Below are 20,052 nucleotides of genomic sequence, written 5' to 3'. Positions count from 1 at the left end.
AGGCACCGCAGCTCCGCACCGCTCCGCTCCGCACCGGAGCGCCGGGGCTGTGCGCCGCCTGAATGCGCGGAATGATGAACCCGTGTCGGAAAATAAGACACGAAACGGATGAAGAAAAATAAACGAAACACGCTTTGCAAGAGCACGTCTTTAATGAGGATTTGCATCTCTTTCTTCTTTTCTTTTTTTTTAAATATTTCTTTATAAAACCTATCCACCTCTCGGCTTTGGTTGCACTGCCCACACCTAGGCTCACATCTATCAGGCTTCCTGCGAGCGCAGCCCGGATTCCAGGCACTCCCCGAGCCACTGCAGGGCCGGGCTGTGCTGCGGCTGCTCCTGCTGCACCCGGCGGACAATGGCACTGACAGCACGGAGCCGCTCCTGCAGTTTTTGCTGCTCGTTTCTGCAGGTCTGCTCGGAGCTGCACAGGGGGGTGTACTTCCCTTCCTTCAGCGCTTGCAGATGCTTCTGGCGTGTCTGATAGGCCACGATTTCCAAAAGGTTCTAAGAAAAACAGCAACAGAAATTGCTTTGATAGCGGGCTGCATGCATCAAAGAAAACAACACAACACCCATTCAAGGCACAGAAGTAGTGTCACCATTGCACTTTGGAATAGAAGGGGTTCTTAAGGAGGAAGGTGCATCTTCATATTGAGTGTTGCAGATATGCAGTGACATCACACCATTCCATAAACCACAGAAATACCCGTGCATACAAGGATATGCTGGGGTCGTTGCAGGGACGAGGTTTGACAAGCTTAAAATTTCACAAGATGCTATTCAAGACCTTAAGCTGGCTCTCAAATTAGTGTTCTCCCCCTGACCCATACAGTTTTATGCAGTGTTTCCAAGGAAAATGCTGCAGGCTGATGGTTCCAGGTGAATGCTACCTCACCAAGAGCACACCTATAGCATCAGTTTAGGACTGTCTCCAAAACAAACTTAGTTAACTCAAAGTGCTGCTAACATCAAGCGTGTCAACTCATGATGGTGAGACGAGGAGCTGGCAGCACAAGGAGGCAGCAGGTCCCACTCACCCATCGCTTTTTGTACCGAAGACATTCCGTGTGTGAATCGAGGCCATGGGACTCAGTCTGCAGCATGCACATTTCTTGTTGCTTTTCCAACAGGCTGGCACTAAGGGATGCCTGGGTACTCTCCAGCTCCAGGATAATTTTGTTGCAGTCTTGAGCATTCTAGTAAGTGGAAGAGAAGAAAATGGCAGACTATGGATTCTGGTTCTGGAGTTCAGCCACACTCCCAGCACCACAGTTTGGGGCTGACAGAGTTTGTTTTCTTCACAGCAGGCAGCACAGTTTTGGATTTAGGATGAAAATAACACTGATTACATACTGATGTTTTAGTTACTGCTGAGCAGCGATTACACTGAGTGAAGGACATTTTTGTTTCTCACGCTGCCCCACCAGCAAGTCTACTATCTTCAAAGGTTTTCAGCTGTTTAAAATGAGTTCCCAAAGCTTGCCCTCTGTGCAGGGCCAGGCCTGAGTCTGTGTACTGCCATCCCATGCACCTGTGCTAAGCACACATTAGTGCTAATTACAAGGCAAAAGGCTGGCTGTGTCAACTTGTGCAGCACTGCTTTGCTTGCTCACCTTCTGGGTTTCAGCAATTTTCTTTCTCAGCTCCTCTTTCTTACGACAGAAGTCACTCCTGGTGATACGTTTCTTATCTGTTTTGTTCTGACCTTCCCCACGAATTGCTATGGCCTCTCTACGAGAAACAGATGCCTCCATGTCACGAATCATCTTCTCCTGCTGCTTCATCAGCTGGCTGTAGCGGACCTGCCATTTGTCAAAATATAAAGTAGAACAAAAATAACAAATGGTTACAAATGGTACCTAATTGAAGTCTTCTGCGTGGCACATCTCATCAACATAAATCAGATCTATGTGACACATAAGCCTTTGCAAGCCAAATTTTGTTCTAAATCAAAACCTAGTTTGCCCTGTGTAGTTCTGGAAGGCAAAGGACTGCCTTAGTTACCAGCTCTGTATCAACATGTCCAAAGCAGTTGTCAGAATGTTTTACTGAATATTATTAGCAATAGCAAAAGCAGAAGAGCAGAAATATCTTGGGAATGAAAGGAAGAGCTGCGTCACTGGAATACTTCTGGAACCAGTAATTAAGATGAGGCGGTATTAGTAATCGACATTTCTTTGCTTATTGGAGTCACAAACTAAGATGATTTATTTCATTAAAGAAAAAGAAAACAGGTATTTCTAAATTCTGCTGCAGCATACAATGGCTCACCTGCATTCTGTGAATCTCTGCTCTCATGGCTCGGATTTCTCCTTGTCCTCTCTCAGAATCCACTGCTGAGCGCATCTCTTTTGTCAGCTGGATCTTTTTCTCCCACAGCATGATTTGATGCCTTTAGTGACAAAAAGGGAAAGGAGGGCCTTTGTAAACGACAGAGAGAATGCTCTCTTTGTGTAGCAGTGGCAGCACGCTGCTGAGGCTGATTCTGAACACAGAACAACCTAAAAGTTTGCACACAAGACATGTAAAGTGGCAGCAACAGCACAGCATGAAGTCAGACAGGAAGCTCCACAATTTATAAGCTGTCATGATGACTGAAAACAAGCAAGCCCAGACTGACAGGACTGATGGAGCACAATTAATTGCCCAGGACAGCACACTGGCTTTAGGTTAATAACAGATCATTGTGACATCCAGAACAAGTATGCTGGGATCATTAAAACCAATATCATCTCAGCTCTTGCTGGTTCCAGGGACAGCTAATGCACCTTTCAGTTTCTCCATTCCAAAAATTCATTAAACTCCTTTCATCTTCTCCCAGAAAGACAGAGGCACAATTACAGGTGCTGGTTGAGTTTGGTGACTGGAGAAAAAAGACTGTGGCATTAAGCAAGAAACTCTCTGGTACCTACTCTGCTTCCACCAGGCTGTTTAAGAGTCTTTCCTTCTCCTCAGTCAATTGGCTGTGCTTCTCCTGCATCTCAATTGATTCCTTTTCTGCTGCCTGGATTTGGGAATGGTAAAACAATACAAATTTGTCAGACTGAGAAAGATTCACAGCATCACTGTTTATCAGAGATCTGTGTATCCCTTTTGGTTGTTACATCTTATGCTCCAAGAGTGGCATACCTGACGAGTTTCTGCCATGTGATAAAGAACCATCATCCTTAAACAGTAAAGAAATTGATGCTCTTTCTGTGCAAAACTATGTAATTTCCACCTAGCCATACTGTTTTGTAGCACAGAGCTATTTTTCTCTGGGCCACCTGCTGTACAGATCTCTCAAAAGCCCAGTCTGACCGTACCATGGGAGCTTCTGTACCTTGAGAGAGCGTACGAACTCGTTCTCTGTGATAATGTTGCCATGCTGCAGCTCTGTGAAGCTGGTGTTATTCTTGTTGATCAACACATTCAGCTTTATCAAGTCATTGGATATGCTCTTCATGTGACGTTCAAGGTCTTTCTGCTCTTTTACTTCCTGCTGGATTTCATCTATGGGTGAACAGAAGAAATATAAAATTCCTGTGAGCACTGGGTTGAGTACAACCAAGTCATACCAATTTGCTGTTACAGTAAACAGCCCTGCACGTGGAGCCATCTGAGTGCCACACACCCAGCCAAAACATTTTTCCACACAGCTCAAAACTCAGATGAAGCTTTCAATAGACTGCTGCTGTGAAAAAGAGCTGGTTTAGGAAACTGCTATCACCTGTGGGAACATTTGCCTGCCAACTATCTGCAAGCTTTGGATAAAGGCATGGAATTCATGACGTGGTCACTTTGGGTTGAACTGTTTCAGTTAAGGCAGCAGATTGATCATTATAGGAAATATAACAAACAAAACAGCAGGAGGTGCCTGGCTCTTAGCCCCACAGTGCAGCACAGGGCCACGGGCATTACTGCTTGCACACATATGTGAGCACTGAGGGCATTCTTTGGTGAAGGACTAACACAGAGCCTGTGAGCATTTTCTCCCTTTTTTACCTCTGCTCGAGGCCAAATATTTTAGGGAAGAGTTGGGGAATTACTTACTTTCAGTGCGCACTTTCTTCTGCTGCATTATTGTGATCTGTTTCTTTAATGTGTCCAAGGAGGTGAGCTGGTCCTCCTGCTCATGGGTGAGCTTGAGCAGCTCTCTCTGCAGATTGAGCCAGTACTTCTGCAGCATCATCACCTCAGAATTACATTCTTCTATCTCCTTGGTCAGCTTGTTGATCTCAATTTCCAATGGTCCCAATTCTTGCCCCTGTACGAGGGCAAGGTTTGGGATCAATCAGATGGAAGTTTCTGGAGAACTTGTTTATAGCACCATTGCAGAAGGCAGTTCAGCTGCTGCAATGCCTAACTCCCTGCTTCTGTTTCCCATGAGTTGAATGGCTCTAATAGGAGTGTATGACCTCATAAATGCAACAGAAACCTGCAAGGTCCTCAGGTTCCGTAGTGAGAGGGCCACCTAAGTGCTAATAGGCACAGCTGGAGATTCAGAAGTTTACAAAGCATATGCCACAGTATTAATTCTTACATTGGTATCCACGACGAACTTCAGTGCCAAGAACATATCTGGGTATCATCCAAACAGAGCCAACTCTCAATTAAATTAAGGCACTGTCCATTCTCCTCTTGTTGATCTTTCTAGATTTTATACTAGCCTCTAGATTTTATACTTACCTTATTTACTCCCAGAGCATTGATGTCATTCAACATTTTCTTCAGGTACAGACAACTCTGTGCTGAATTCTGCACTAGGCACACCCTCCTTGCACAACAATTCCCTACTTTCAGTTCCTCTTTGCATGCATTAAGCACTGATTGACAAATAGAAGCAGTCACATTAACTAGTTGCTTTTGAATTACCATAATGATGCCTGGAAGTTTTAACAATGCAACACTCACACAATTACATTTATCAAGGACATCTGCAGCCAACACAAAGAATAAGATCAAATCGGGATCAAAATCAAACATACGAACCCCTTGCTGAGAAAGAAGTGCCTCCAGCTTCTGGTTGTACTGCCTGATGACCCCTTGCTTATTCTCAATCAGGAGGTTGCACTTTGAGATCTCACTTTCACTACGACTAATTAGATCATGGATGTTTTTTATTTCCTTGTCCAGCTCACACAGTGTTTTTTGGAGGACCGTCAGCCTGCCGTTAGTGTGAGTTGTGTTCAGGATAACCTGGCTCATATCGTTTTCAACCTTGGAAAAATGCAGCTCCTAGTAGTAGACAGAAGACAAGTTAGTATCACCAGCTGCAATTAATTCACTGATTTATAATGCCCGTTTAGCAAAGAACAGGAACTAGGGAATTTAGATTCTACACCCAGGTCTGTGCTACAAGCTGTAAGCAAGTTACATACCATGACTGTACCTTTGTTTACCCAACCATTAACAGGAGATATCAGTATTTACCTCTGCCATAAGGTTGTTGAAAAACATTAAGAAGTGTAAACATCCCTAAACCCAAAGAGACCATGCTGATTGCTTCTGTATTCCCAGCCCAGATGTCTCTAGATACTTGGCTAACAGTAGTAGGACATACTGTACCTTCTCCAAATGCATTTCTCACTTAACAACATCTACAGTAACCAGAAAGAGTGGCTATGTCTGTTGTTTGAGTTATGAATGCAGCTTTCGAGAACATGCCTGCTACTTTTGTCCATCCTGCACCACACAGAGTTACAGTTTGGTCTTTTCCAAGCCCACTGTCTCTGCATTTTACTGTGCAACACAGACACTAATAGGAGTTAATGCAGAATATCCAGATGTCTGACTTCTTCCAAGATCTAAGAACATGTAACATTTCATAGTGTTATTCGTCATACTGCCTCATTTTTTTTATTTTTTTTTTTTAAGTAAAGGTTATGTGTCATTGGATGAGCAAAACTGGGGTCAAAAACTCAACAAAGCTTCAGTTGTGGAGCTGAAGAAGCAAAGATACTGCCAAAACACACTTGCAAGACATTGCTCTAGGCGATGACTGTGGCTTGTTTCACTCACAAACGGAGAACATACTATACCAGATCTGTTTTTCTCTGATGAAGTTTTGCAACCAGTTGTGAGAAGTGCTTTTCTGCTTTGTTGGACATCATCTGGTCCTGCAGCTTTGCCATGATCTCAGTCTCTATCTTCTCTTTGGCTTCAGTTACTTTCTCTATATCTTTACTAATGGATAACAACTCATTTAGACGAGCAGCTTGATCCTAAAAGGTAGGGAAGACACAAAGAGGATCACTACAACTGTCTGGAGAAAGGAGATTAAATCTTTATGCACAATTCAAAAGTGTTCTTCTTCCCAGTGACTCCTCTCACCATCTTGGTCCTGTTGATAGCCTGCTGTGTCTCCTCGAGAATGTGAGTATAGGTGCCAGATTCAAGCTTCAAGGCCTCCTGCTTTAAAAGGCACTGGGCAATCAGTTTCTTTGTAGTGTTGGCATCATTAGATGAACGGTTCAGTATAGTGACAAGCATCTCATTTTTCTCCTCCTCCTTCCTGATTGACTTTCTATAGCCATGGATGTTTGTTTCTATGGACTTGAGGTCATGTCTGTACTTGCTGAGTGGCAAAGAAGATGAAAAACCTCACATAGGTTGACTTGTGTTGAACAATCATCTAAAACTGCTCTTTCAAACACACTACTGCAGCAACAAATGACCATCTTTATAAGGAAATCTAGTGCAGTGTGCAGAGTTCCCAAAAGATGGACAGAGATATTATGATTTAAAGGGAAATGCATGTAGAAAAATCTTTCATTTCCTCTACTGCCATTCTTTTCCATTCTTACCAGGATGTTACCATTCAAAAACATTTTTTTGTTCTTGCTGTCAGAGAATCAGTCAAGTTTTATCTCCAAATCCATCAAATGCTTCATTTGGCAACAATAAGACAGTTTTCCCAAAGTCTTCTAAAGGCATCACAAAATCTTAACCAAAAATGATATAAAGATCAGGAAGGATTTGTTTCTCTTTAGACTGAGGGATGTTGCAAAACTAAAGGGACTTTTAGAAGGAATAAAATTCAAATAAAAGAAATGCTGTACAGCTTGAAACAAAAGAAAACAAAACATCACACTTGGAGAGAGAATTGCGTTGTGGATCAAAACATAGTAACAAAGAAATGTACTTCTTAGCCAATAACCTTACTACTACATACTTCAGAGCAGTAGGCTTGCTTTGTCTAACATATTCTGCTCACGCAGTAACAGACTTGACAGAAGACACACTGCCCCTTTTAGAATCTCTGCTCTCCAAATTATTTGAGGCCTTTCCCGGAGCATTTCTCAGATGCCATACCTCAGCAGCTCCTGTGCAGCAATATAGGCCTCATCTCTTTGCTTCAGTCCAGCTAAGCTGTTAGTCCAGTGGTTCATCAATCGCTTCTTCTCCATGTTAATAGCCTGCACCTCCATACAGGCCTAGGGAAGAGAGAACGTGTAGACAGGCTGAACCTTTACTGGGTTGAGAAACCAAATATACTTTGCAATGCAGTGCCTTTTTCTTGACATAATATACCAGGCAGAAACAGCTTCAGTTAAAGCCTCTGATTTATTGCACAGAAAAGTTATAGGTCTTCAAGAAAAAGTGCTGAGGAAGCGGGCTAAGAAGTGATTTACAGACAATTCTTAAGAACAAAGGCAAGAAATATCTTCATGTCAGCAAACAGGAACAGACTATAAAACTGTGGCCTGCACTGTACCTATCACATGAGCATGAGCCTAAGGAGTCAGTCACGCCAGGCGGAAATGTTAACCGGAAGAAAAAAGAAAAAAAGTGCACTTCCTACCTCACTCACTGCTTGTCGAGTTACTTTGGTGTCCTCTGCCTGGGCCACAAACTGAGCTTCAAACAGAGCAATCTGTTCTTGTAGTTCATAGGCTTTTCTTGTTAAGCGTTCCACTAGAAGATCCTAAAGAGTCAGAATCAAGCAGTTCAGGATGAGTAATGCAGTCTCAGTCTTCACCAACTACATACTCAACAAGAACAAGATAGCCTAGTATCAAGATTGAATGGCCAAATGGATTAGAGTTGATTCTTACTGAACATCTCTGTTCAGGTATGAATGACTGCCACAGGTGCAGAAGAGAACTTTCAAAAGAAAGAGCCCTTTTTTGCTGATTTTGTTATCTTTTCTTTATTATTCACATTAGTAAATCAATACTTTGGATCTTGAATTAACATTTCTTCCTGTCAGTTTAGGTTATATTATGACACCTCACCATTCAGAATCTTAATAATTTATGATGTAAAATGCTTTGTTAGAAAACATCTAAATCCAGTCTACTTCAACTGTTTGTGTACAATCCTGCATTAAAAATCATCAGTGTGTGTCCTGCTGCAAGCAGAAGGCAGCAGAGGGAGCTCCAGCACACCAACAGGCTTGCTCATTTCCAAAGTTCAATTTTCCCTTTGAACCTCACTGTGACTCAGAATAATCTTTAAAGCTTGAACAAGGACACTTCTTCACTACCTTTCTGTCCCCATCCTCCTTTGCTTTCTTGAAGAGCGATTTACTATCATAAGAACTGCAGAAAACCTTTGGGCAGTACATACCACTATCTTTGTGGTGGCTTTTCCTTCCTTTTTAGAAACACTTGTTTTTTGTGGCGTGGATTTTTGTGTGTGTTGTGTGTGTTTGTTTTGTTTGGTTGATTTGTTTTTGGGATTTTTTTTTCCAATTCTTTTGGAATGAAGTCCCCATGCACTTTCCACATTTGTCATTACAGCCTTTCTTCTGACAAGGCAGCACCTCCTCCAAGATTCATCACTGTTATCCATCTTTATTTATCTAAAGGCAGACAGTTTTACTTGATACCTGTTTTTTCTTTTCCACCTCAGCCTGAATCTTCTCTGCTTCAGCCTTCTTTGTCGACTGCTTCATCAGTAAGATATTATGATGCATCTCCTCATCCATATTTTGCATGTGCAAGAGACGTGAGGCCAAGTTTTCTGCTTCAGTCTGCATTGCAGAAACTGAGGAGGTGGGAAAAAGAATATTTACTGAGAACTACGTTTGAAGGACACACTTTAAGCACAAATAAAATAGGAAGACTAGAAGAAGCTGCCACACGGATGCTCCTAAGAACTAGGAGTACCTATGAAACTCCCCAGTGAGCGCATCATTCCACGTAAATTTTACTGTATTCTGAAATCCACTACTCGATTTGGATTCAAAGTCATTTGAATTAGGGAAATAGCACAAGGACTGCCTCAGTCACCTTTCCTGCGTTCATCATCCGTGTTCTGACACACTTTCTGGTAAGTCAGCCTGAGGCCCTCCAGTTCCTCTTCCAGCTGCCGACGCGCTGTGGCTGCCTGAGAACGACGGCTGTGGCTCTTCTCCAGCTCCAGCTGCAGATGGGCCAGCTGCTGCTGTGCACCATAAAGAATCACCCCAAGCTCTTCTCTCTGTTCATTGCTCTTCTTTGTCGCCGTCCTCTGCAAATACAAGAGGAAATTGATTCTCTGCCTTCAACTTGCACAGGGACAGGGTGCTGTGAGAAGGCAACAAAATCCTCTTATCTACCAGTTCTCGAAGCTCTAGATCCACTTTTTCCATCTGCTTAGTAAGGTAATTCTTGAGGGCAGTCTGGAATCTTCTCATCAGAGGCTGTAAAAAAGCGTGATGGTGATAATTTTAACACACTTGTATAAATAAATGATGAAGGAACCTTAATACTACTGCTGCTACTGAATAGAACATTGTGTTCTCTACCATGGAGGCTTGGATTCCTATTTAGCTACACTCACTGCAACAGGTTATACAGTGGGAGTTCACTCACAACAGAAAACAGCAACTAAGAATATCTGAAAGTCAGAAACATCAGGAGAGCTATATCTGAGAGCCCATCCACTCCCTCTTGTATCAAGTACTCAGGAGTACTAAACAGTAGCCAATATGCCCACAGTATTGCTCACGTTTGAATCTGATTTTAATAGTGAGAATAGACATTCAGGAGTCAGTCAGTACTTTTGTAGAACCTATTTTTAAACATCATTTTTAAGCATACAGCTAAACCACTGCTTAGAATTTGCCTCATACATTCTATATAGCTGCAAATACAAGCAATAGCAAAAAGCAAGGTTTGGAGATTTCTCACATGTTCTGGATCCAAGACAACAAGCTGTGTTTCTTCTGCTGCTTTGTTACTTCTTCCACTTGTTTCATTTTGCTCAGCTCCAACCTGCTGGTGTTCCTGTTCCCATTTTTGGTCACCATGCTCACTAGCAAGCTGATTAAACTGCTCCAAGGCAGATTCTGAACAGAAAGGGAAAAAAGAAAAAAACACAACACTTACATTTCGTAGTGTTATGTCTAAAGTTGGATTCACAATCACCAGAAAAAGAGAAAGCTGGATATTTTGTATGTGAGATGGTATCACCTACTGTAGTGTCAATAAGGAACGGGATGATACCTGGCTCTGTGGAGCTGTTCAACTCCCCTGAAAATGCAGGTGCCTGCACAGAACTTCCTGCAGCCATATGGGAAGGGTTCTCACTCTCTGTTTCTGGCTGCTCCATCTCTGCCAGTTCAGGAGGGCTACCATCAAATTCCATTTTGTCTGAGAAAGCTTCAGGAGATTTTTCCTAAAATATGAAAATCACCAACTGAATCAACTTTGCAATCTGACTGCCCCTAAAAACCTGCTTATTTTTGTCAATATGAGATATGGACAATACGAAGGATAAGCAAGAGAATCCTGTTCCATCATTAGCTCACAGATATACTGGCAAAGCAGCACCACTTCTGATAAAAAGAAACGTTTGCAGAGATTGGGCACTAGAAAGAAACATCTCCCATTTCATCGGAGCCTTTTTGTGCAAAGAATGGCTTGGGTTGGAAGGATCAAGCTCCAATCCCGCTGCCACAGGCAGGGCTGCCAACCTCCATATCTGATAGCAGCCCAGGGCCCATCCAACCTGGCCCTGAACACCTCCAGGGATGGACGGGGCATCCACAGCCTTTCTAGGCAGCTGTTCCAGCACCTCACTGCTCTCATAGTGAAGAACTTCCCCCATGCTCAATCAAATCTCTTCTCCCTCCTGTAGTTTTGTGGTTGCAGCAATAAAATCGCCTCTTTTCAGAGGCACCCGGCTGTACCCCAGCTTCACACACCATACAGTCCTGACAAGGAAAGAGCTGTTACCACAGGCAAACCTCAAAAAACACCATCACACCCTACATCGCCGTGCACCTAAGGAACTGTCTTTGGGATAACTCTCTTTTTCGGGTGAATTGCTTTCTGATATGCCCACAGCAGCCGTGCGAGAAGCAGAACAGCGGGGCCGGGCCGGGCCGCAGCCCGCACTCACCCGCCGCCGCCGCCATCTTGTCGTTGCCAGGCGACGCGTCAACAGCCGGTCACGTGACAGACGGACCCGACCACCTCGCCCCGCTATGGGGGGGTGCGGGCGGTGGGGGCTCGGACCGCACCACCTCACCCCGCGGAGTGGGGGGGGGAACGGGCCGCGCCGCCTCAGACCAGCGCTGCCCCCCGGCCCCGCTGCGGGCACAGGTACCGGGATAACGGGGCCGGAGCGGGCGGGGCGAGGCGGAAAGGAGCGGGGCGGGGCCTTTTCGTCCTTCTCCGCAGCTCCCCGCCGGCACGGAGGCGGTTACCGGGAGCTGTGAGGCGGGGCGGGGCGGGCACAGCTCGGGGCCGCGCGGAGCGACGACGAGGAGGAGGAGGAGGAAGAAGAGGAGGAGGAGGCGGCAGCCCCGCACGGCGCCCGTGGGTACGGGGCGAACGGGGCGGGGCGGGGCTGCGCTCCCCGGGGCGGGGGGAAGTTCGTCGGTCTGTCTGTCGGTCGGTCGGTCTGTCGGTAGCAGCCCAGGGGCGCTCGGCGGGCCGTGGTTCCGGGCCCATGAGGCACAGCTCCAGCCCGGTGCCGGCAGCAGCACGCGCGCCCCCCGCTCTTTGTTTCTCCCCTCCTCGCTGCTCCCTCCCCACCCCCCAGTCCGTCTGTCCGTCCCTCCCGAACTGCCCCTCCCCCCCCGTGTCCCAGAGGTCGGTCCTCTGCCGTTATCGGGGCTCCCCACCCCCAACCCCCCAGCGCTGCGTTGCCGTGCGAGGCGCTCGGCCGTCCCGATGGATGCGGCCGGTGACAGAACTATGAGAGGTCTCTGAAGAGAGAACGGGATGAACGGGAGGACTGGCTGTTGCTGACAGCTCAGAGGAAGGATGCCCGGCTTGCTGCTGCCTCTTCCAGCCTCCTGTGAGGCTGCAGGACTTGCTTTCATCCTGGTGATCGCTCGGCTGAAGCTGGACAATCCGTGCCAGCTGCTGCCCTGCCCTGTGGGCTGCTGGCAGGTCCTGCTGGACGGCATGGGCGCATCTCTGGGGCTGCTCGGTGAGTCTGTGATCTGTTTGGCCACAGACTCGGGGCTTTCTTCAGCTGTGCTTTGGGCATCGGCACCGTGAGAGTCACAGGGCAGCGGCTGCAGGACTGTGCCGATAAAAATGTTGTCTACCGCACCAACGCTTCCCTTAAGTAACGTGAAATGACGGTTAATCTTGGGACTGAGGGGCGTGAGGCGCAAATCGCTTCGTGCTGCCGTTTGACTTTTAGGGCTGGAGGCGTGTAAGCGTTGTGTTTGCTTTTTTTATGCCTGAGCAGGTGTGGCTGGGAGCAGCCAGCAGGCGTCGATGATGGCATTTCGTTTCCCTTTTTATCTCTGAGTCACAAACTTGCAGCGTGCAGCCTGCTGTCCCTTCTTTACCTCTCATCTCAGTGCAACCTGCTGCATGGGAGCAGCCAGGATGCATGCGCTGCATTGGATCCCAGCCCTCATTGTGGCTGCTGTCATTCCTTTCTTTGCTCTGTGCCCTGCCTGCTGCTGCTGCACCTGCAGGTCGGAAAGGAAAAGCATTTGGTGACCTACATCATTCTCCCTGCAAAATGGAGTGACTTTAGAATGGCTCCCCGTGGTAAACTTTTTTTTTCCCCTTGATTTTGCTCGGTCATCTTAAATAGCCCTAGCTAATAGCTAGTGGGTTGGATAGCTATTATTTTTCTTAGTACAAAGGGAAGGTCGATACCTGGCTCTGTGTCCCTGTGCTCTGCCATCCAGAGCCCAGAGTGCAGATGGAGCGATTGCTCTGCCCAAGAGGAGCAGGAGGAAGCAGTAACTCCTGCTGGGCTTGAGAACTCCACTGTGCAGTGACTCTTCCTTTAATCTGCAAAATCAATTTCAAGATATTAAGGCAGAAAAAGAAAAAAAAAAACGTGTTGTGGTTTTCTTTCTTACGGCGTTTCATGCTCAAATTTGATGCTGATTTTTACAGCTCTCATTTCTCCTTTATGCACAGGCGTGCTGTGAGCCTCGTGTTTCCCTTCAAGAGCCCCATCATTTGGCTTATTTTGCTTGTGAAGTGATTACACTCGTACAGAATGTTTGCCCTTAGAGCCATAAGATCTGCTGTCAGGCCCGGAGCGCTGGCAGCGTGGCCATAGGCTGCATCACATCACTGAGTGCCCCTGGGCCAAGCATGTTGGTGGGAGATGCCCCACGGGTGGCTGCAGGGTCTGTGGCAACGTGCTGGAGCCCACCTTGCCTTCCTTTTCCAGCAGACAGGGATCTTGTGCAACTGGAGGCAGCGACATTTGGTCCGACAGCCACCGCCAAGGTGAGAGTGCAATCTGCCAAGCCAAACAGGATCTTGTTGTTTATGAGAAGGGGAAGGGCACTTCCAGGGGAGGCGGGCAGCCAGCGCTGTTGGAGATGCCACTGCCTGGAAGCAGCAGCTGAGGTGCTGAGGGCAGCTCAGGAGCTGCAGCGAAGGTTTTTAGAGATGGCAGTTAATGTGTGGGAGAGGAAAAATGTCTGTGCGCTTAATAAATGTTGGCACTCAACAAGAGCTTATCAGCTAATTTGGTGCTTCAGATTCCAGAGAGCTGGGCTGGCTTTACCACGTTGGAAAGAATCCCTTCAGATCTGGGGGATAAATAGAAAGTATGAAAAGTACATTTTTAATGGTGCGGATTCTGTGCCGACTCAGCTGTGGGACAGGGTCCTGCTGCCTCCCCCAGCCCCTGCCCAGGGCATTGGCAGCACCACTTCCCACAGGCCCCAGGACATTGTCCCATGTAGGAAAGGGCTCAGAATGGAGCAAACCCTGTGGATTTGGTACTTCTGGTACTGCTGGTTTGTGTTGCTTGAGCTGCTGCCCTTTGGGGAACAGGGGCAGATTCACAAGCTGTTTCCATGTTGGCAGGATGTTATGTTTTGGACCTCCTGGCATTTTTATTTCTTCTTCACAACCTGCTCATGTATGCATGTACCTCCCATGCCTTCCACCTGCACATCAAGGCAATGCTGAAGCAACAGATGCTCTGCAGATCAAAGTGATACTTCCCTTAAAGATGCTGAAAAAAAAAAAAAAAGCTGAAAAGCAGAAGGAATTTAGATCTTTACTTGTTGCTTTGTTCTCACTATGCCAGGTAAAAGCTAATTAAATGCTGCTTCTCTTGGCAGAGAAGTCCTGTACCTCTTCCTGCATCCTGAGAGCCCCTAGGGAGCTGCACTGGGGCATCCATAACATAAGCTCGTGTTTCATAGGTGCATCTCCATCTGTTGTCTGTAGTAGCAATGTTTTTCAAGGAAGCATTCCCTGGTCAACAGCTGCAACCACCTCGATCAAACATTCTGTCTTTGCTTATACAGGCTTTGCCTTTTTAGACAGATGAGCCCCTGTGGGTGTGGTGGAAGCTCAGGATCAGTGATGCTGCACAGGTTGCTCCACATCACTGCTTTGGACTCTCAGCACTGTGCTGGAACGCAGTGGCGAGGAGGAGAAACTGCAGCAGAGCTCACTGGTTGTATTCTTGCAGGGTGCAGCAAGAGGAGGGGTGGCTTCCTCTGTAGATATCTTCAAGCAATTGACTTCCTCCAAGATACAACGTAGAGCCTGTTGGGCTCAGTGTATGGCAGGGCTGAGGCTTCTCCAAGTCCCAGTGAACAAAAGCTGATTCAAGCTGATAAATGCAGCAATTGCCAGTTAAACCAATAGCTTGCCCTTTAATGAAGGCACCATTAACTACTTGATGGATTCATTTGCCATCACATGTAAAAATCACTCTGAGCTGGGACTGCTGTTTTCCTTCCCAGCAGCTTTCACTCTGCTCTTGGGGAAGTTCTGCTTTCTGTTTGCCCTCTCAGCCTCCTTGCTTCCTCATTTATCCAGAGGTAGCATTAGAACCACATTTCAAGAAATCAGAGCAATTCCATGTTAAACTGCACTTGCTTTACACCCCTACGTACTCCCTGCACGCAGTGCCTCCGACAGCACAAACCTGAGCCTGTCTGCTTTTCTTCCTCCTGGCTGCCCCTCTGTGTGCTCTGCAGACCACAGGGCGAGCAACAAGTGCTGCACCTGCACCCAGCCCTGTGGCAATGCATGGTGCTGCTGGGTCGGGCCAACCCGCTCCTGTAAAGTGAGGCCGTGTAAATACAGAGGAACAGAAGTAGGCGTCTCCTCTCCTCGTGTCCCTTTGGTGGAACAGCAGCTGCCATGCTGCAGTGCTGTGTGTTCCAGCTGCAGGCAGTGGTGGCAGTAGTGCCTGCTCTGCGCTGAGTTCTGTTGGGCTGCCTGTGGGATGTCACTTCTCTCTGAAAAAACTTGCTAACTACCAAAGGTCTTTTTGTTTTGTTTTTTACTGACTCCATATTCCTTCATTGCAGAGAGAAACATCCCCGAATTACGTGCTTCAGCGTGCTTAACCCACATAGGGGGCATTAAGGATCCAGAGCACTTGGAGGCTCTTGCATGAGCAGCAGTTGATGGGAGACCTCTTCCTTCTCAGGCAGCCATAGGCGTGTGCTGCACTGCCCTTGTGTTTGTTCTAACACTGTTCTTTCCTCCTTCTTGACAGATCTTCTGAATTTGGCTCCTGATTAAAGCTGACAGATAATGGAAACATTTCCTCGGCGATGTCTCTGGGGCGACTCCTCCGACGTGCCTCCTCTAAAGCTTCTGACCTCCTGACCCTGAATCCTGGTGGCAGCAGCACTTCATCTTCCATTCTCGATGGGGAGATTATCTACTCCAAGAACAATGTCTGCGTCCACCCACCTGAGCTGCTGCAGGGCATCGGGGAGCACCACCCAGGTGAGGGGCTGCAGGCATTGCTCACTCACCCTTTTTACCCTCTCCTGTTCCTGGGGAGTTTGTTCCTGTCAGCATCTGCACACCAGTGGGGCACAAGGCAAGGCAGGCTTCAAGGCACCAAGGAAAGCCATCCACAAGCTGATCTATCAGCTGTTCTTTTAATAGGAAAAATTGACAACGTTTCTTCTTCTGGTAGCATAGATCTACCTGTTTCAGTGTACATCCTTTTGTATTCCCAGAAGATGAACAGTTGTCATTTGAGGGCAGGAACTTCTGATGTTCTTTTAAATGTGTATGGTTCAGCGAAGCCAAGTATCATCCTGTAACTGTTATTGCTAGAGTGGCCTCACCAACCCCTTGGTAGAGGGAAAATAAAACCTGATTGTGGCTTCATGTACTGGCATAAATGAAGATAAATACTGCCCCTATCCCTTTATTCTCAGCTGTTACTATGCTCTTTCATGTTTTCATCAAAGAGAACTGTGGCTACTGGCTTAACTTCACAAAACTGATTATTTTGTGAACATTGACCCATACTTCCCCTTTCATATGTGTGACTCTTCTATTGGCTTTCCGTGAGAATTGTAGCCCTTTGGCTATACTAAGGTAAATATTCTTAAAAAGAAGAAATATTCAGCTGGCACTTGACATTGTTTAACTAACAAACAGTGAAAGTTTTTCATGTGGCAACATATTTCAGAATTTACTCTTGATAAGTAATCCAGCCAGGAAGTTGAAAGCATTGTATGCAATTCCTGTCTTCACTTAAGCCAGAGGGAATTCAGAGTATTCAGAAGCCATGTGCAGACCTGAAATTATTTGTGAATACTGAGTGATGCTGAGAACTCCACAATTCTCTCCTGATGACAAAAAGCAGTTGCTTTGCCCTTGTGCAGTGGTGGTGAAGAGGGGAGGCGATGAGGAAGGGCAAGTTTCTGCCTTAGGCACTTTCCTAAGAGTGAAGCTGTGTTGTAACCGACTGCTGCTTTGCTCTCCCATAGGCTATTTGTGCCTGTACATGGAGAAGGATGAGCTGCTCGGCACCACTCTCATCCTCGCCTGGGTCCCAAACTCACGCATCCAGAGGCAGGATGAAGAAGCCCTGCGTTACGTCACTCCCGAGAGCTCCCCAGTCCGCAAAGCTCCCCGCAAACGAGGCCGCCACGCTCAGGGATTTGGCACTGCCCAGCAGGCTTCTCCCACCGAGCCAAAAGGGCCAGTGGTCCTGAAGGAAGACATCTTGACTGTGTCTCAGCTCGTGAAGGACGGGGCTTACATCAGTTCCCCTTCTTTGGATGGGGAGAAGCTGCCCCAGAGCTGTGTGGCAGCAGATGGTGCCCACCAGTCCCCGCAGCCTGCCCGCAGCGACTCAGGAATCCTGTCGACAATCAGCTCTCAGGATGAGCAGAACAGGTCAGAGCTGTCGGTGGAGGAAGGGCTGGACTGCAGGCCAGAGCCAGGGGAGGACGAGGGCTCCCTGGAGCTGTTTGCTGATGATGTGAGCAGGGACAGTACTTTCGACTCTGATTCTGATGCCTTCTCTTCCCCGTTCTGCCTCTCTCCCATTAGCGAAGCCCTTGTGAAAAGCAGTAGTTCTGTATTTCTGGATAACGAAACCAGGTGAGTGCATCCATTTCTCCAGTTCTTGGGTGAATTGCTGGGTTGCTGGCTGCTGAGCTTGGGGATGTGGAGGGAAATCGAGAAGCTCAACAGTGACATTGAGCTGAATATCCTGTCTGGCTCCAGACTTGCTTTAATTTCCCCTTGATTATGACACCTGTGTAATTCACAGGAAATTGCTTGTTGGCCAGTCCTGCCCCTGCTCGTTGAACTGTGGCCTTGTCCATCGTGCAGGGCTGTGCACGTGTGGGCCTCTCGGCTGAGCTGTCTGGAAGCCTGGGAGCAGCATTACTGAAGTGGGAAGGTCTTCTGTGGGTCTTGCTGGCTCTGCTGTGCTGTGCTAGCTGCTGGTACAAAGCCACATCAAAGAGTCTGGCTGGCGTCCTGCGAGCCTGGCTTCTGGGCAAGGTGCTGCAGGGACAGGAAGGCTGCTTTGCTGACAACAAGGTCGTGATAGGGCAGAAACATGAATTCTGAAATGTTTAATACAGTCAGCACTGGTGCATCCAAAGATCAGTGCTTCTCAATGGCATCTGTAGTCAATTCTGTGGGGGAAGAGGGCCCCCCTGGCAAAGCAAGGGTTTATCACTGTGCACCTGATCACTTCCTACATTGATCCACGGTGCTTCTGGCTCTCTGCTCTGCAGTCTCCATGCTGTATCACTCGATTCCGTCACGCAGAGGAGAGGTGTGTTCATGAAGCACCCCAGGGCTGATTTTAAGGATACAGATGAACTTGAAACTACACCTGAAATTAGGAAAAACAAGTTCTACTTTGTGTGTGTCAGCAAAGCATGGACTGCGCGGAGACTTGACGCTCAGAAAGATTTGGCCTCTGTATTTCATGGTCTAATCTCAAACCCAGAGAATACCAGTAAGAACAAGTTTATGGAAGGAAGCGTTTTAAGTGGTTTAACTCTTTCTGAATATTTTTTTTTTGAATACATAAGGGTGGTGGTGTCAGACATTTGTATTGGCCTCATGTTTGGTGCAGATCTTAGCGGCGTGCGGTCATTAAGTGTGAGCCTGGGGAGCTTGGTGCTGCAGGGCAGTGCTCTCTGTCCCCCCCCCAACACCCTGCTCCCTGCAGGGCAGCCTTGTGAGGCTGCTCAGGCTGGGATGAGGTTTCCAAACAGCACTGAATGAGAGAGAGAAAAGAGAAAATTGGAAAGAGAGAGCTCTTACAGCTCTCTGCATGCTCATCTCCTGTTGACAGCTGTGCACCATGAGAGGGCTTTGGGAACTAGATGAATGCTATAAGACATACCTTGAAAGCTTGGAGAGGTCTTTGAATGAGTTAAATACAGCTTCTGACAGCTGACTTTTCCTTCTTCCATTCTAAAGGCTGACTCCGTGAAATAGGGTTTGCAGTTTCACTTTTGCTGGTTCCAAGGTGTGCTTTCCCAAGTGAGGTTTTCCTCCAGTGCTGGGCTACTGTTTGGGCCTTCAGCTGCACGTGCTTTCAGAGAACGTTGCAATTAATTTGACTTATTGCAAAAAAAGCACATCTGAACTCTATTGCCACCAGCACCTTAGTTTGCTTCGGAGATGTAATTTTATTCCTGGAAGCAGCATGTGATGCTGAGCATGCTTGAGCTGCTTCTGTCACTATAAAAATAAAGTGCACTTCATTTTTTAAGTATTGCAACCTGAGTTTTAGTAAGTGATCACCAGTCGGGTTGCTGTCTGGAACAAACTTTAGGAAACTTGTATTTATTTCACTCCTTTTTAGTGATAACGTCTGTGTTCTCAGAGTCCAATGGCTGCAGCAAAGAGGTTTGTTGCATTATGTACCATTTCTATCACTGACCTGTGATAGAAAAGACAGTTGATTTTTCCCCCTTTCTTTTTCCCCCCTTTCTTTTTCCCCCCTTTCTTTTTCCCCCCTTTCTTTTTCCCCCCTTTCTTTTTCCCCCCTTTCTTTTTCCCCCCTTTCTTTTTCCCCCCTTTCTTTTTCCCCCCTTTCTTTTTCCCCCCTTTCTTTTTCCCCCCTTTCTTTTTCCCCCCTTTCTTTTTCCCCCCTTTCTTTTTCCCCCCTTTCTTTTTCCCCCCTTTCTTTTTCCCCCCTTTCTTTTTCCCCCCTTTCTTTTTCCCCCCTTTCTTTTTCCCCCCTTTCTTTTTCCCCCCTTTCTTTTTCCCCCCTTTCTTTTTCCCCCCTTTCTTTTTCCCCCCTTTCTTTTTCCCCCCTTTCTTTTTCCCCCCTTTCTTTTTCCCCCCTTTCTTTTTCCCCCCTTTCTTTTTCCCCCCTTTCTTTTCCCCCCTTTCTTTTATGTAGATAAAATACAATTTAAGCTGTAAGTCCCCACTGTGTGCATGCTGCCCT

The 20,052-nt window shown here is 46.8% G+C and overlaps 2 protein-coding genes across 9 annotated transcripts in view; one reads left to right on the top strand and one right to left on the bottom strand.

The window, feature by feature from the left end:
* Nucleotides 1-133: 133 nt before the first annotated feature.
* On the bottom strand, nucleotides 134-11,436 carry CCDC40 (coiled-coil domain 40 molecular ruler complex subunit). The gene is made up of 18 exons (XM_031598920.2): nucleotides 11,314-11,436; nucleotides 10,416-10,587; nucleotides 10,101-10,258; nucleotides 9,527-9,610; nucleotides 9,219-9,438; nucleotides 8,816-8,973; nucleotides 7,787-7,909; nucleotides 7,297-7,418; nucleotides 6,316-6,559; nucleotides 6,024-6,206; nucleotides 4,975-5,220; nucleotides 4,036-4,249; nucleotides 3,326-3,495; nucleotides 2,916-3,007; nucleotides 2,275-2,395; nucleotides 1,617-1,805; nucleotides 1,041-1,199; nucleotides 134-507 (listed from the first exon to the last, which is right to left on the bottom strand). Exons 2-18 carry the CDS (start codon nucleotides 10,555-10,557, stop codon nucleotides 262-264), a joined length of 2,871 nt encoding a protein of 956 aa, XP_031454780.2. The 5' UTR covers nucleotides 10,558-10,587; nucleotides 11,314-11,436; the 3' UTR covers nucleotides 134-261.
* TBC1D16 (TBC1 domain family member 16) overlaps nucleotides 11,430-20,052 on the top strand; it is a 25,686-nt gene continuing 17,063 nt past the window's right edge. For 4 of the 8 annotated variants that reach the window (XM_031598928.2, XM_031598927.2, XM_031598922.2 and 1 more), the window contains exons 1-3: nucleotides 11,524-11,736; nucleotides 15,874-16,109; nucleotides 17,111-17,729. In XM_031598928.2, coding sequence (XP_031454788.2) covers nucleotides 15,932-16,109; nucleotides 17,111-17,729 — 797 coding nt within the window. In that variant the 5' untranslated portion in view covers nucleotides 11,524-11,736; nucleotides 15,874-15,931. The other 4 variants (XM_090121840.1, XM_090121836.1, XM_090121838.1 and 1 more) reach the window with 4 other exon arrangements.

The sequence above is a fragment of the Phasianus colchicus genome, chromosome 20 (genome assembly GCF_987193195.1).
Source record: "Phasianus colchicus chromosome 20, bPhaCol1.hap1.1, whole genome shotgun sequence".
NCBI lineage: Eukaryota > Metazoa > Chordata > Aves > Galliformes > Phasianidae > Phasianus > Phasianus colchicus.
The sequence above is the reverse complement of the archived record's forward strand: the minus strand, read 5'-3'. Positions and strand labels throughout refer to the sequence as shown.